General features: G+C 36.2%; 1 protein-coding gene across 7 annotated transcripts in view; it reads right to left on the bottom strand.

Moving 5' to 3' along the window:
• PCNX1 (pecanex homolog 1 (Drosophila)) overlaps window positions 1–16,368 on the bottom strand; it is a 173,476-nt gene that overhangs the window by 36,389 nt on the left and 120,719 nt on the right. For all 7 annotated transcript variants that reach the window (XM_021099419.1, XM_021099421.1, XM_021099420.1 and 4 more), the window contains 9 exons: window positions 14,589–14,698; window positions 14,075–14,180; window positions 11,800–11,892; window positions 9,327–9,477; window positions 8,013–8,154; window positions 7,008–7,185; window positions 4,388–4,496; window positions 3,492–3,621; window positions 708–766 (listed from right to left, as the gene is read on the bottom strand). In XM_021099419.1, the coding sequence (XP_020955078.1) occupies window positions 708–766; window positions 3,492–3,621; window positions 4,388–4,496; window positions 7,008–7,185; window positions 8,013–8,154; window positions 9,327–9,477; window positions 11,800–11,892; window positions 14,075–14,180; window positions 14,589–14,698 (1,078 nt within the window). The remainder of the gene's footprint in view (window positions 1–707; window positions 767–3,491; window positions 3,622–4,387; window positions 4,497–7,007; window positions 7,186–8,012; window positions 8,155–9,326; window positions 9,478–11,799; window positions 11,893–14,074; window positions 14,181–14,588; window positions 14,699–16,368) is intronic.

Below are 16,368 nucleotides of genomic sequence, written 5' to 3'. Positions count from 1 at the left end.
TCACCACTTTTATTTTTACTGTGTTCTACTTTTTTAACCTATGTAAGAATAAGTTTTTGAATGGAATTTTGAAATTCCTATCAGCATTCTAAGGAGCTCCCTTCATGGCTCAGTGGTTAACGAACCTGACTAGGATCCACGAGTATGTGGGTTCGATCCCTAGCCTTGATCAGTGGCTTAAGGATCCAGCGTTGCCATGAACTGTGGTGTAGGTTGCAGACGCAGTTTGGATCTTTGCTGTGGCTGTGGTGTAGGCCAGCAACTGTAGCTCCAATTCGGCCCCCAGCCTAGGAACCTCCATGTGCCGCAGATTTGGCCCTAAAATAGCAAAAAGGAAAAAAAAAATCCTATCAGCATTCTTAACATGCATTTTATAAAAGATGGGTATATAAATGTTAGATATCTAATTCATATATATTTTGCTAAAGTAAACCAAAGTAAAGTAAAGGATATTAGTTATTTAAAAATGACCTTTGGGAAATTCTCTTGTGGTGTAGCAGGTTAAGAATCCAGCGTTGCCACTGCAACGACTCGGGTTGTTGCTGTGTTGTGGGTTCAATCCCTGGCCCAAGAACTTCTGCACAATGTGGGCATGGCCAAAAAAATGAACTTTGGATTCCACAGAGGACTCCCGGTAAGTTGGGAGTGAAATATGTATATAACGAACTCCTTAGACTTGCTTCTTTACTCACAAACAGAGCTATTACCTGGATTTCTATCAAGCTGGGAAGCCAATCTGGTATTTGAATGATCCACTCGTTTTGTGCTGAAAAGGGCAACATAAAACATCTTTAGTGAGCTTTTTTGTTAATCTAAAGGGAGAAAACTATAATACAGATGAATAAATATTGCTTTATGCAAATCTGAGAGAAATCTACAATTAGCATACTGATAAAGCTCTTTGGTAGAACAATTTTAGGGGTAAGGATTTATTTCTTACTCTTCTACTGCCATCATTCATAAACACTAAAGTTTTTTCCTAACTGATATTTCATTGAACAGTGTGTAGAAAGACACTGATGAGTTTAATGTAAAAAAAAAATTCATCAGGATGAAAAAATATATACTGTATACAGTTCCTAAAAATACATAGTACGTGAAATATTCCTTGCAAGGAGAAGGTTTCTGCTGTCCAGTGATACAATGCTCTTTAGAGTAGTGGTTTTCAAAATGTAATCCACAGAACCTGAAGCAGGAGACTCAAGATCTTTTCAGGGAGTTTTCCAAATCAAAACCACTTTCGTAATAGTACTGAACTGGTATTTGCATTTTTTTTTTTTTACTATGTTGACAACTGTATGGATGGTACAAAAAGCAATGGTGGGTTAAGACTGCTGGTGCTTTAACATAAATCACAGCAGTGGCACCAAACTACTATTTCTCACTGCCACCCATGGACAAGAAAAAACAGTAAATAAAACTCCAGTGTTCCTTAAAAATGTCCTTAATGAAGCAATAAAAATATTTATTTTATTAAAGTGCAGTCCCTCAGTACAGGTCTTTTTAATTCTGTGTGTGGCAAAATACACATAAAGCACTTCTGCTGCTTCCTGAATGAGGATGATTGGAGGGATAGCATTTGTGCAACTGAGTTGCAAGCTGCACTAGCTGCTTTTTCTTCCCATGGAACACCATTTTTACTTGATTGGCTGATGAATAAACTACAACTATTCACAGTATTTGAGTATTTGACAGACATTTCTCAAACGGAGGAAATGAGTCTGAAATTTCAAGGAGAGTAACTGATAATGATATCTGTTGTCAATAATGAAATTCAAGTTTACAAGCAAAAATTAGAATTTTAGAAAACCTTTACCTACCACTATGTGCTTGACAGCTTCCCAATACTTGAACACTTTTCTTTTGAGATTAGTGGTGACATGCATGAATGAACATATTTTTAAAATATTGTATAATGAAATGGGTCAAAATTTGGAAGATCTACATTAGTTATTGAACCAGTAGTGTCCAAATGATTGACAAAGATGTTATAAGAGTATGCACGGGTACAAGATTCATTCAAAGTAGAAGACATATCAGTGAATTTTGATGTAATACAGTTCCAAAAATTCACTGCTGGGGTTTTAGATTCCACATTGCCACTAATCTTTAGGAAACAATCATCTGCTGAGGTTTAGTAAAGGGCTGAAGCAGAATACCCACAATGGTCTAAAAAGATTTTTTAAATATTTCTTTCTTTTCAAACTATACGCCTGTGGGAGGCCAGATTTACCTTACATACTTCAACCAGAATAAGATACTGCACAACAGACTGAATGTAGAAGATATGAGAATCCAGCTGTCTTTTATAAAGCCAGACATTAAAGAGATTTACAGAATTGTAAAAACAGTGACAGTCTTCTCATTGATTTTTTTTTTGTGGGATGGGAAATACAATTATTCTTCATTAGAAAAAAAATGTAATTTATATCGATACATAATGGATTTATTGTTATTATTTTTATATTAGTTATAAACATTTTAAATTTTGAGTTTTGATTTATAATACAGTATAAATATTGGTAGATAAAACCCCTACCACAAAAACTCTTTGGAGACTTCAATAATTTTTAAGATTGTATGTAAAGGGGTCTTGAGATCAAAAAGTTTAAGAACTGCTGCCCCAGACATTATTCTGGACTAAGTTTAAGTTGGCCCAGAAGGAAAAAAAAGGATATAAATAACACTAAAACTCACCAAAAAGGAAACACCATGTGTGGTTTTAGGTAAATGACCAGAGCAAAAGTTTCACATCATAAGCCAGTCCATTGTTTAAAAGGTGAGATTATCATTTTCCCCCATTCTGTGTGCCAATGTGTGAAAGCGTAGACAGAAAAAGCAGTCATGGAGATGGCCAGGAGAACTAAAAATTAGCACAAGCTCTTTCTGAAGCAACATGCTAATATATTTTATTAAAAAGCCTTTAAAATGTTTAAGCTCCATGACTCAGTAATTCCCCTTTAGATATTTTCTTAAATTTAAAAAAAAAAAGAAAAAAATTTGGATAGTTATTAAGTATCATACTAAGCAGCTAGCCTAAGGAACTAAACTTAAATGGGGAAAATATTTTATGTACAAAGATGGTCAGTAAACCTTCCCTCACAAAAAACTAAAAATAATCTGTAAAAAGTTTAGCTCTAGAAATAGCTGTTTCTTAGAAAACGATGAGCTAGCTAGTTATGACATACAATGATGTAACACTGCATAGCATAAAGTTTCAGAGTATTATTAATGTGGAACAATTCTAAGAAATAACATTAAAAGAAAACAGAAAAATGGTACATTCAACTAGAACTATATTTTAAAAATCTTATGAATAGAAAAAAAAGTAAAGAAAACAGACCAATTATTCTGACTCTTCCAATTGTATATAATTTTGAAACTTTAAGTGTATAAAACTTTATTAACCATGTATAATTTACAATAATGCTATCAATAGTTTTTTCTAGTAAAAAAAAAAAATTGGCCTCCAAATGTTTTTCTTTACTCACTTATAGTCTCTCTCCCAGAATTTCACAGGTCGAACATATGAAGTGATGAATATTGCACTTCCCAGAAAGGGGTTCAATGGAGTAGAAAAGAAGGCTGATACGGCAGCCTGAACAAACAACATGGCTGAATCTGCGGGAAACTGGTTAAGGACCTTGGTGTTCACCTGGATGCAGAGCTGCACGCGTGCACAGACACACACACGCACACCCCTCACAAACACACTGCAATTAGAGCAATCAGAAACATGAGGTTCATCAGAGGAATACCGAAGAATGTGTCACGGGACAGTATATGGGGTGGAAAGACAGCCTGGTATCATGCTTTGAAGGGAGCCAAATAAATATCTGCTAACCCGTGTTTGGTAAAATTCTACATATTACTCTTGGGTAGAGAGGCTTGGTTTTAATTTTCCAGAAGATAGGAACTAAAATATAAAGATACATATCAACCTCTACATGGTAACTAACCTTTATATTTATTTAAAAATACTTTTTAGAAACGATGAGAATAGAAAATTTTTAACACAATTATAATCATATCATTATGGAAAATGTCTTGAATCCTCATTGATTTATAAATATTTCTAATCATGTTTTTAAAATACTGAAAATTCCTGGACTTTAATACATATATAAACATAAATTTTTCAGTCAGCATTATTTAATTATAAAATCTTAATACTTTTCTCAGGTTCATATGATCTGTGGGTGACAGATGTTAATATAAGTTAAACAATCCAAATCAGTAAAGGTGTGGACTCAAAGGATTGTATATTTTTGATACTTTAACATATAGTAACCTATATTCTCTGCCTGTGGAAGGTATAACCTACAAACCAAAATTCTCATCAAGGATATGATTGCCCTTTTTAAAAAAATTTTTGTTAGAAGGATACGGGGCACTGCAAAGGGCTGAGCAAAAGCATGGAAAGCAGAACCCCATGTAATTTGCCATGGGGCAATATAAGTGTACACAAACTGCAATTTATAAAGGAGTTCCCAGAGCTGCAGGAGAAGAAGAAAAACAACCAGTGAAAAGCTTATCAAAATGAGAAACTTCTAAAATGATTTTCTTCCTAATAGGGAAATAGCATTGAAATTATTTTCCATTTGCATAAAAGGGAAAGAAATATCACTGCCAAAACACTGCATATGTTTTTAGTAAAGACCATTGGCTGACTTAAACATTTGTGCTTTACCTGTTTAAAAAAATCCTATGCTCTATTGGTTATATTACTACTATAAGCAAAGCCAAAAAAAGGGGTGTGGGTGTGTGTGTGTGTACCTTTTCCTAAGACACTTCCCTCAAATTGTAGTGCTTTGGAAACTGAGTATGTTTTAAATGCAATGTCAAAAAGAATCTGAAAGCAGCAGGGGATAAAACTGTAAAGCAGTTGTCATTGCCTGTTTGCCTAAGAATTTACTAGTGTGTATTAGGCATCTGTTCTTAATCAGAATGGTTATTGCCAACAGAAACATAATATACATTTCAATGTTATTTAAATTAGGGTCTGTTTTGTTGTTGAACATGTCTTTAACACTGCAACAGAATTATTGTGTTTGCCCAGGACTGCCTCTGCATGCTAGGCAATGCAAGGCCCCATTCTCAGAACAGATCAGAGTCTGAAAAGCAAGAGGTTCTGACTAATTCAGTGCCATGATTCAGGCACTAAACACCTCATATTTAAGTTACTTAGCTGATTTACAAATGAACTTTTGAAATTTATAATTTAAAAAAGAAATCACAACCTCAACCACTTAGAAAATGCATTATCTGCCATGACTCAAAATTACACTGGCAATCCTTGGTGTGATCAGGATGACAGCAAGTAAAAGCAGCATGTGTATTATCAAGATGCCATTATAACCGCTTAAAAACAGAGACTCAGAACACTCTTCAGTTTCTAAATGTGAAATAGATTGTACTCAAATTTTGACTACAGCATTAAAAAAGTGATATGCAATTACATGGGTAAGTGGGTGAAAACATTTATATGTACATATATATATATATATATATATATATATAAAGAAAAAAGGGTATTTTTCTTGAATTATTATTAAATTGATGGTACATCTTACAATGATATTTTAAAAATAAATACATATAAAGAGATAAATCCCTTGAATGGTACTTGCTTACCATCTTGCTAAGTTCTATGAAATAACCATTAAAAAATGGTAACTTACAGGTAGAGCTTTCTCTGTTTTGTTAACTAACGTAGCCTAAGCATCTAGAACAGTTCTTGAACACGTTCTCAAAAACAATTTGGTTAACAAATGAAAATATTAAGAAAATCTAGACTAATGCAAGCTAAGTGTAGTGACTATTCCAAAGACTTTGAGTTTATATTTTACTGAAACTCTCGCTTTTTTCCAACCAGTACAAGATTCAATACAATTTCCAATCTAAATATTAAATTTGTGGGAAATCACATGCTTTTTTATACAAACAATTCTCTGATTAACTTTCTTGTTTCCTCCTTGGTTAATCATGCTCACTAGAAAAGGAAATAAATGATAAAAATGCATACAAATTAGTGACTGAACAAATACAATACAGCAATATTTTTGAAGCTATTTAGCACAATATTTTGAAATTGACTATAACTAAAGCCTTGTTCAGATTAACGTTTTCATTTGTACTGTTCCCATCCTTGGCCAGACCTGTATCACATCTAAATTACTGTCACAATCTCTTAAGCTGTTCTCCATACCTTTAGGTTCTCTCTTCCCCAATTCATCCCAAATGTGGCTGACCAGGCTAACTTTCCTAAAATTGGGCTTTCATTGTGTTTTGTAGCTGCTCATATGCTTCAGCTCTCTGTTACCTATCAAATGGGATAATATATGTCAAAGTCCTTTGTATGTGGTCAGTGTTAACATGAAATCTAAACTCTATTTAATTTACAAATAATCTGACTGCATAACCTGTTTCATTTAGAAAGGCAGTGTAGTTTAGCAAAAAGATTCTTTGAACAGAAGGCAGAAGATGCAGACTTTACCATCTCATTTGTAAAAGGACTAAAAGCACCCATGGTATGGGTGAATAACAAATCTCAGAAGCATTCTGTAAACTTGAGAGTATTCTGCAAATAAACTAATCTCTGATTGCTCCAGCATGGCCTCATGCTCTCAGTCTCTACCATTTTCATTCAGCTGTCAGGTTATTTCCTCCCTCCATCTGTCCAGCTGCCCACAGCCCCGTTCTACCATGTCTATTTCTAAAATTATTCAAAACTACTACCCACTTTGGAAAATTCCTTATTTAAAAATATATACTTATTAGAATTCCTCTAATTTTTTCATATAACTTAAACTTACCTTCCTAGTTCTACAGATCACAGGGACAGGCATTGTTTGGGGATTCTAACCCTAAATAAATGGTTGACTGAAGAAATAACATTACTTAATAGACAACAAAGCAAATGAAATGCAACAATAATCTTCACTAAATAGCACATTACTTAGGGGTAGACTTTTTACAGATAGACATCTCTTTCAGTGATAAATTACCTTGTTGAAGAGTATGGACATGAAGAAGAGATCCAAGAGCATGGTCTCTGAAAAAGCTTCGTAGTCAATTTTGAAAAAGAGCACAGTAAAGATGACTGTAACATACTGATATGTAGGGCTGCTAAAAGAGGACCGCAGCAACTTCAAACCAGCAATGGTGATCATTAATGCGCCTAATCTACAATATAAAGAAAGCACAACTCGTCAATTAATGAGCAAAAATTTTAGATAATCTGTGAACTTCAGAAAAATCACCATTTTATTTACCAAGCTTATAATATATATAGGTGCATATGTTTAAAAACATAAACATAGGTATGTACATGTTTAAAATTTAAATTCTAAAACCATTATAGGGAGTTCCCTGGTCACCCAGTGGTTAGGACTTTTTGCTTTCACCACTGCAACCTGGGTTCAATCCCTGGTCTGAGAACAGAGACCCTATATCAACCCTCTGAAAACCATTTTAACATTCCATTTTAATAACATGTATCATGATTCTTATCCTTTATATACATAAGCATGTTATAAGTAATGATACTGCAATTCTAACATATGGTTCTCCAGTTTCTCAGTATTTCTATTGCTTTAACATTAATAGTATTTAACATATAAATATATATTAATGTTTACCCAACAACAGGTACTGACTGTAGTGGGTAGGCCTACAGGATGACCATATTTTGTGTACTTCAAGTGACCATGAGGTACACAAGAATAATTATCTCCACAACTTACCATGTAATACTAAAATTAACCTTATTTAACAAGTGTCATCTCTTAAAATGTTAGTTGACAATGAGATGTCTGGAGTAGTAATGTGCCAAGAGCAGAAACAGACATTCAGAACAGGGAAGTGAAAGACAAAATTTCACTTGAATTTTTTTCACAGTACTTTGCACCGAAGAGACACTCAATGATGACTTGTTCCTTTATCAATGACTTAAGACACTGCTATGACAACCCTCAATAGTCAAACTTAGATAAGAGGAGTACTGTACTTACTCTGCATCCAGTTTTTTTGGACTAGCAATTGTCTCTGCACTGTTACTAAGTTCATTGAGAACAATCAATGGATAGATGATATTCTTCTCCACAAAAAGGAGCCACACATGAAGTTTCTCAAACCACATCATAGTGGCTGCATCTAACAAGGCAATATTAAGTCAAGAAGATCATGTCATTTAATGTATAAAATAGTCTTTCAATGTGATGAGAAAGGAAAATCTTACCACTCAAATTCAGCTCTATTCTATTTAATGTAAGACAGCCAGTATTTCAATTAATTATCAATTTCCATGAATTTTGAGAGACATCTAACTTTCCAACTTAGATGTAATTTAAATTTAGATGAACTGAATTTCATCTTGAAATGTAATTTTCAACACCTCAGTTTTCTGTTTTGTTGCTGTAATTGTTATTGGCTGCCCTGAAACAAACCGAGCTCCTGGGCCAGAGATCAGATCTGAGAGACAGTCTCTACCTAAGCCACAGCTGCAGTAACACCGACTCCTTAACCCAAGTGCTGGGCCAGGGATTAAACCCATGTCCCAGTGCTCTCAAGACATTGCTGATCCCATCGCACCACAGCAGGAGCTCTCAACCCTCAATTTTTAACCATAACTTTTTCTTATTTATGGCTATAACTTTTGGAGAAAAGGTTCCTGAAGATTATTAGACTGTCCCTTTCCTGAAAGAAATAAGTGATGTGGAGTTTCTGTTGTGGTTCAGTGGTAACAAATACAATTAATATCCATGAGAATGCAGGTTCAATCCCTAGTCTTGCTCCGTGGGTTAAGGATCCAGTGTTGCCATGAGCTGTGGTGTAGGTCGCAGACACGGCTTGGATCCAGCACTACTGTGGCGTAGGCTGGCAGCTGTAGTTTCAAAGTGACCCCTAGCCTGGGAACCCCCATATGCCGTGGGTGAGGCCCTCAAGAGATTAAAAAAAAAAAAAAGTCAAACAGAAATCTTAAAGCGTCTGCACATGGCAAGGAAGACTGAGGGAAAAGGTAAGGTCTGGAAAGATAAGTCATAGATATACACTGAAGGGTTAGTCAATGAGAGGTCTGTGAAGAAGAGTTTAGAGAAGGAAAAAGTAAGTTTGATTCTGTGGCAAGCTGGCATTGCAGCACTGACATTCATACTTGAACGGAAAGGAAAGCATCCTGTAAAAGGTCTGACTCATCACAGGGACAAACCTAAGTGTAAGAATCACAAGCCAAAGTGTTATCTGATGATACTTATTTAAGTGTCACAAAAACAAACAAAGCAAAAGAAAAAGTGCACAGTACTGAAGAGTGTGGATGAAATACTTACTTCGAACTTCATACTGATTATACTCCACTGTCTTCAGCAGAGGGTGAGAGAAGCAGTGCCATGGTAGCTGTTTCCTAACTTGAGGCAGCACGTAATGGGTTACAAACCCTACAAAGCCCACCAGTGCATACAATACATACTTGAGCGCAGGCTAAAAGAAGGATAAAGATGAGAAAATTAAAAGTGATTCTACAACCCAAAGGAGAACTTCTAATTTGTCAGTTCGATTGTACAATCTGAGAATGAAACATCTGTCTACAGTTAACATTTCTATATTATGTAATTTCCCGATTAAGTCAGCTATGAAAGTCAGTGACTGTTCATGCATTACAGATATTTTAAAATGTGTTAACTACTTTCTTTGTGGTGCCTCACAATGTCAATAATTAGAGTGTGGCCTGAGGTGTATCACTTGCTACTCTAAGAATGTGCTATGTGACTTGCAAAGCAATGTATTAAACTATTTTAACTAGCGCAGATAAAGGATATGAGCTAAATAAAACTAAGTCTGGGTGAAGAGCAGAATATGACGAGAAAAAAAGTATTCTTTTTTTGTCTTCACAAGGTTTAGAGGAGAGTTCTTATGTATGACTAAGCTCATGTACCATCACTTCAAATATTTAAATTAAAAGCCACCTGTTTAGAAACTAAAGAGGCATCCATTTGACCCCCAGAGACCCAATGGACCTCACTCAGCTTTCAAGGTACTCCGGAGTTAATAGTTCAAATTGGTAGGGAAGAAAACTGTCAAAAATGTTAAAATTAAATAATACAACCTTTGCTCCTGGCCAAACGGAATAATACTAATTCTCCCACATGAACCCAAACAGAAGAAAATATATGAACCAATGGTTTGCAATATACTAGCCATAAGGAAATAAACAGTGAAACCTGAGAGAAAGAAATCAGATGAGGTCAGTGTCAGGACTGTTCCAGCTTATTGCCCTTAGAGGGCTTCCAGGCTGCAGTGCAGGGTGGGGAACCCACATGAAACTGGTACCTCCCAAGTTGAGGAGATAGAACTGAGAACCTGAAGAAACCACAGCAGCTAGAATTTACTACAGCAGACAGGGTACCAAAGATGAAATTGCGTGGCAGGGGAAAGAACCACATCAAACGATTAGAGAGAACAGTATCCAGCACGCACAGTATCCAGTGCCTGTTCTCACAAGCCAGACTGGAAAGCTCAAGATTCACAAGGCACTGGTCAGAGTACTTAAAAGGGTGTGGCCTCAGTTGGGGAAATATCAGCCACAGACTAAACATATAGGCTTAGTCCCAGTTACCACCCTTCAAGTTAGATCTGAGAAGATGATACTGTCAACAATGTTCAAAAAAGTAAACAGAAGCATGAGGGATATAAAAAAGACCTAAACCAAATTCTTACAGATGAAACTTTTAAGTTCTGAAATAAAATTACACGTTACAAAAAAAAAAAAAAAAAAAAAAGACTAGTGAATTTAACAACAAAGCAATAGCAATAGAAAATATTCAAAATTAAACATACAAGGGAAAAAAAGAATTTAAAATGACACAGCATCAGCAAACTGTGGAACAAATTCACGACACCAAAGATACATGTAACTGGAGCCCATGAGGGGGGCCGTGGCGGGGGACAGTAGAAGGAAAAAAAACATTTGAAGTAATAATAACCAACATGTTCTCAATTTGATGACAATTAGAACCCCAAGTACAAAAACATGAAGAAAACAATGTGAAGGATCATAAACCATCACCATGTAGGAAAATGGGTCTACACAGCAGAGAGGAGCAGTGAGGAGGGTAACTGCAGGGCCTATGGATGAGCAGAACTACACTGTGGGAACAGCACCCAAGGAGCACCACCCACACCTGGGCCTGATTTAGAAGATGAGGTTCTAGACTTCCAGCTGTGACGGAATGAGACTCTGGGGACTTTAGCAGGGGTGAGTGCATTCTGCACATGGGAGGGATATGAACCGTGGAGGCCAGAGGATATCCTGGGTAGTCAGTCCAACACGGTGCCCATGATCCTCCTTCCTGGTCCTTAGGCCTGTTGGTTTTCGCTCCCACAGTGTAGCAGGACTGCCCTGGGTGACCAGTGGATGTGGAAGGAGAGGTGGTATGCCACGTCCAACCTCAGTCCTGAAAGACTAGGGCTATGGCCTTGGGCTCTCTCCCTCCAGGATCCCTGGGCTCTGGGGAAAACAGGCTGCCAGAATGAGGATCTCAGGCAGCCCAGGGGGAAGGCCAACAGCAGTTGGTTGACTCCAGCCCCACATGACTGCAGCTTCGTAACTCACACTGAGCTGGGATCATCTAGCTAGCCACTCCCAAATTCATGACCCATGAGAAACCGAGAGAAAATAAGTGTTTGTTGTCAAAACCAAACAAAAAGTCATTTATTTCAACATTATGAACAAACACTACAATCAAATCAGAAATCAAATCAAAGTTATTTTCCCCTAGCGAAAAGGACAAAGTAATTTCTTACCTGCAATACTGTGAACACCGTGCTTACATGAATAGCAAAATACAGCACACCAATTACAATGCATACTACGAGGTCGGACTGTAAACGCTCACTCTGTAGAACAAAAAGAATTACCAAACATTACACAAAGATGTTTAAAAAATCTTTCCTTTACTCCCAACTGGCCAAGTTTAAGAAATAAATTTTCGTTGACCCTATTTTGTAACACTTCTAGATATTTCTTAATAATAATTAACTACAATGTTTTATTTTCTCATATCTTGCTTTTAAAAAAAAGAATTTTTTTTTTTGGCTTTTTATGACCACACCCACGGCATGTGGAGGTTCCCAGGCCCGGGGTCTAACTGGAGCTACAGCTGCCGGTATACACCACAGCCACAGTCACATGGGATCTGAGCCATGTCAGTGACCTACACCACAGCTCACGGCCACGCCAGATCCTTAACCCACTGAGTGAGGCCAGTGATGAAACCCGCATTGTTCCTAGTCAGATTCATCCTCACTGTGCCATGATGGGAAGAAGTCCTCTAATATCTACAATACCAATGAAATTAAATTAGTTCTACACACTGTGTGACATATCATAACACATAACAAAGTCTTTTTTTGGGGGGGGACACACCCACAACATGTGGGAGTTCCTGGGCCAGGGACCAAACTCGCACCACTCCAGTGACAATGCTGGATCCTTAACCTGCTGCGGCACAAGGGAACTCCAACAAAGTCTTTTAGAATGAAGTCCCCCACCCCCCCATTGTTTGTAAACTTGACATATAGGAAAAGGAAATGAGATACTTCTAAGTTACTGTGTCATTTACAGGGTATATCCTTTTGGATAACAAAGTTACATTTTCACTGACCTTGGGAAATGTTGAAACTCCACGTTTATGTCCTATTTTACTTACTGGATTTGGTTCTTTTAGTGTTTGCCTTAAAAACCAGAAACTTCCTGATATTAGCCATCAATTGATACACAGATTTATGCTTTTAACTGGATTCAGAAATATCCTATTATATTTAATTTGAAACATCCTTTTGCTAACATGAAAACTAGTTTGTTTAAATTATATCTTGAGGCAGTTTTGTATTTTCCTAAAGTTTTCTAAAGAATATGTGAATAGCTCAGGTTCACTGAAAGTAAATATTATGTCTAACTCATAGACTATATACATTTAGTCTTTCACAAATGGAAATACGTAAAATAACTTAGAAAAAGAATGCTTTGGAGTTCCCGTCGTGGCTCAGCAGAAACGAATCTGATTAGAAACCATGAGGTTGCGGGTTTGATCCCTGGCCTCGATCAGTGGGTTAAGGATCTGGCGTTGCTGTGAGCTGTGGTGTAGGTTGCAGACGCGGCGCGGCTTGCTCCCAGACGTGGATCGGATCTGGCATTGCTATGGCTCTGGCATAGGCCGGCAACTGTAGCTCCAATTGTACCCCTAGCCTGGGAACCTCCATATGCTGCAGGCGTAGTCCTAAAAAGCAAAAACAGAAGAAAGAAAGAAAGAAAAAGAATGTTTTATGTTTTGTTCCATGAAGCAGATATGAATCTACACAATTCATTTTTTAATAATTAAAAGAATGCCAGTAACATTAAAAATTTTTATATTACTGCATCTGTAATTAGTACAGGCTAATATTCTCTCCTTTAACTGGAAAACACACACACATACACTTTTTCACACTGTCCTTGAAAAATAAAACATGCTAAAAGACCGGCAACTTAAGGACATAGATTTTATCAATAACTATAAAATATGTATTAATATTAATCTTTCCAATTTTAGTTTAAATTCAGTAGGATTAAGAACTCCATAACAATGAAATCACTTAATTTCACCTTATCTAAAAATAAATATTTATTTTAACACACTGTTCTATATCAAAATAAACTTTGGGAATTCTGGTTGTGGCTCAACGGTTAAGGACCTGACATCTCTGTGAGGATGCAGGTTTGATCCCTGGCCTGGCTCAGTGGGTTAAGGATCGGGCGTTGCCAAAAGCTGTGATGCAGGTCGCAGATGCTACTCTGATTGGCCGCCTAGCCTGGGAACTTCCATATGCTGCAGGTGGGGCCATAAAACAAACAACAAACTTTGAAGAACAAGCATTTCCTACATGTTAAAACTTGAAATAAAAACCATCATGTACAACTATATAAATACATTTTCTCCAATTACTAAAATTGTATTACCTCAAAAATTACTCATTATACAACATGATGAACTGTATAAAATTTATGTCTTTTAGGCATTTTTAAAAAGCTAAAACTTACAACAGAATTTCTAAGTTTTTCAGGCAGTGGATCTTTTACTTCAGACAGAGGATCTTCTGGATTTTTCTCTTCTGTTTTTGGAAAAATCTTGGATTGCACTAAAGAGCTTTTACATTTAAAAAAAAAATGAGGAAAAAATTTAAAAATACATCTTAAGCTAAAAACCAGTAATTCAAATGGCAAATAAAGTATATGATAGAAGACAAACTGATCCAAGTATATTTAATCATTAGCAAATGACAAAGTCTAAAAAGTTTCAGATGCTATAAGTAAGGATATAGTAAGAAAATTTTTATTAAAATATAATTTTAAAAATTAGGAGAGAAAAAGCTAACAAATACTCTTAGCCAACGATGGTCTGAATGATCAAAAATTAATATATTTTAAAACCAAATATAGGTAAGTTGACAGCACTTTGAAAAGGCTTTGGAAAAACAGGCCTTGGAAGTTAAATCTGAAAGAAATGCCAACTTATTTAAATTTCTTAAATTCAGTAACAACGGATCTCACTTACAAAAGCACAGATGGATCACTGCTTTGTCGGCTGAGATGATAGGATACCGCCACTAATAAACCACAAAAAATGGAGAAAAGCACTGGAATATGCTGGCCATCCCAAGAATCCTGTTGGGAAAAAAAGTATGACAGAGCAATGTGCTTCTAATTCACAACACATCATATAATCCTTCTATGTTAGTATTTTGGAGAAAGATAATTGAATTCAAATAAACCTTTTCAGCCATGTTAACTGCATTTATTCCATATAAACTTATATGTATTACTTTCTGATAAACTAGAATCTAACTGCTAGATTATCATCAGATTTCTTTTGCCACCAAAGCTCTCTAATATACCAGGAATAATAAATTTGTTTCTGATACATGCTGCTATCAATTTCTTTCAGATTTTAGTGGTATTAAATTTACAGCAAACTATGTTCTCCCTTTGGAAAAACAAAATAACCTGGTTTGGCAAACTCTTGACTACTTATAATAATGGAGCAGGAAAAGGCAACACATGGTACAAAGCAAAAGACTTAACACTTGATATGCTACTGTCTCGATGCCTTTGTTCAGACATTAATGCCATTATATCCTCCAGAGCACTGAAGAGGCATTCAGTGTTTCTTGAGTGAATGAACTGCATAGTCCCAGAAATAAATAATACAAAGTTCGTTTCTAAGACCAACCAAACTGTGGATGTGGATATGCCACATCAGCTTTGCTCACTGCAGTGTCTCTGGAGTCCACTAGCATGGTACCTGGTATAAAGTAGTTGACTCTGGTAAAAGGGAAAGTTACCAGTTCTTAAGTATGGCCTGTGAGGTAAACTCATCTTTCTCTGGGGATGTGAGAAGGGAGAATGGTGGAAATGGGTAATTACACAACTTGCTTTTTTTCCATTTAATAACAGTCTTTGAAATTGTTCCATATCACAACAGAGAGACCTGTTTTAAATGGCTACATCAAAACTGTATCATCATCGTCACATTATGTGTATCATACTATGTACTGAGCCCCATTCTCAGTCCTTTGTAAGTATTTCTAAAATAATTCTTACAATCATCCTTGGAGATATGTACTATTACTTCCCAATTTGCAGATGAGGAGATTAAGTACAGATGGTTTAAGTAATTTGTCCCCAGTTAAGTGGTAGAGTTAGGAACTCAACTTCCCTTTATGTTTGAGTTTACTGAGAATAAAGTTAAACAATATGTGAAGAGTTTGAGAATGAAAGAAAGATAAATACATAAGAAAACACAGTAAAGGAGAACATGAATGCATGTAGGAACAGCATTTGCATAGTGATAATAAGGTGATGATGGAGACAAGGAAGACTACGTGCAGGGAGCAGTGAAAGAAAGCTACGCCCACAACTTCCATAAAGTGCAGTCCATGGATAAGGCCTACAACTCGGTAAAATACAAAAAGTGTAAGTTAGTTACTCAGAGATATGGAAGCAAATACCAAAAGAATCAGCACAAAGAACTGAAAGTAGTGACTCTGAGGAAGGGATAATGGGATAAGACACTGCTGTTCCTAGTACTAAGTCTTGTAGAAATACCTGACTCTTTAAAAGAAAAGCCTATGGCAACTCTGGTAAAAATTAAATCAAAACAAAAGATGTCCAGTACAACCCCTCTGGAAAACTGGCAATTCCATTTTAGCCATCTATATAAGAAAAATGAAAACATATGTCCACAAAAGTCTTGTGTAAGAATGTTCATAGCGGAGTTCCCTTCGCGGCTCAGTGGTTAACGAATCCAACTAGGAACTGTGAGGTTGTGGGTTCGA

The sequence above is a fragment of the Sus scrofa genome, chromosome 7 (assembly GCF_000003025.6).
Source record: "Sus scrofa isolate TJ Tabasco breed Duroc chromosome 7, Sscrofa11.1, whole genome shotgun sequence".
In the NCBI taxonomy this organism is placed as follows: Eukaryota; Metazoa; Chordata; class Mammalia; order Artiodactyla; family Suidae; genus Sus; species Sus scrofa.
The sequence above is the reverse complement of the archived record's forward strand: the minus strand, read 5'-3'. Positions and strand labels throughout refer to the sequence as shown.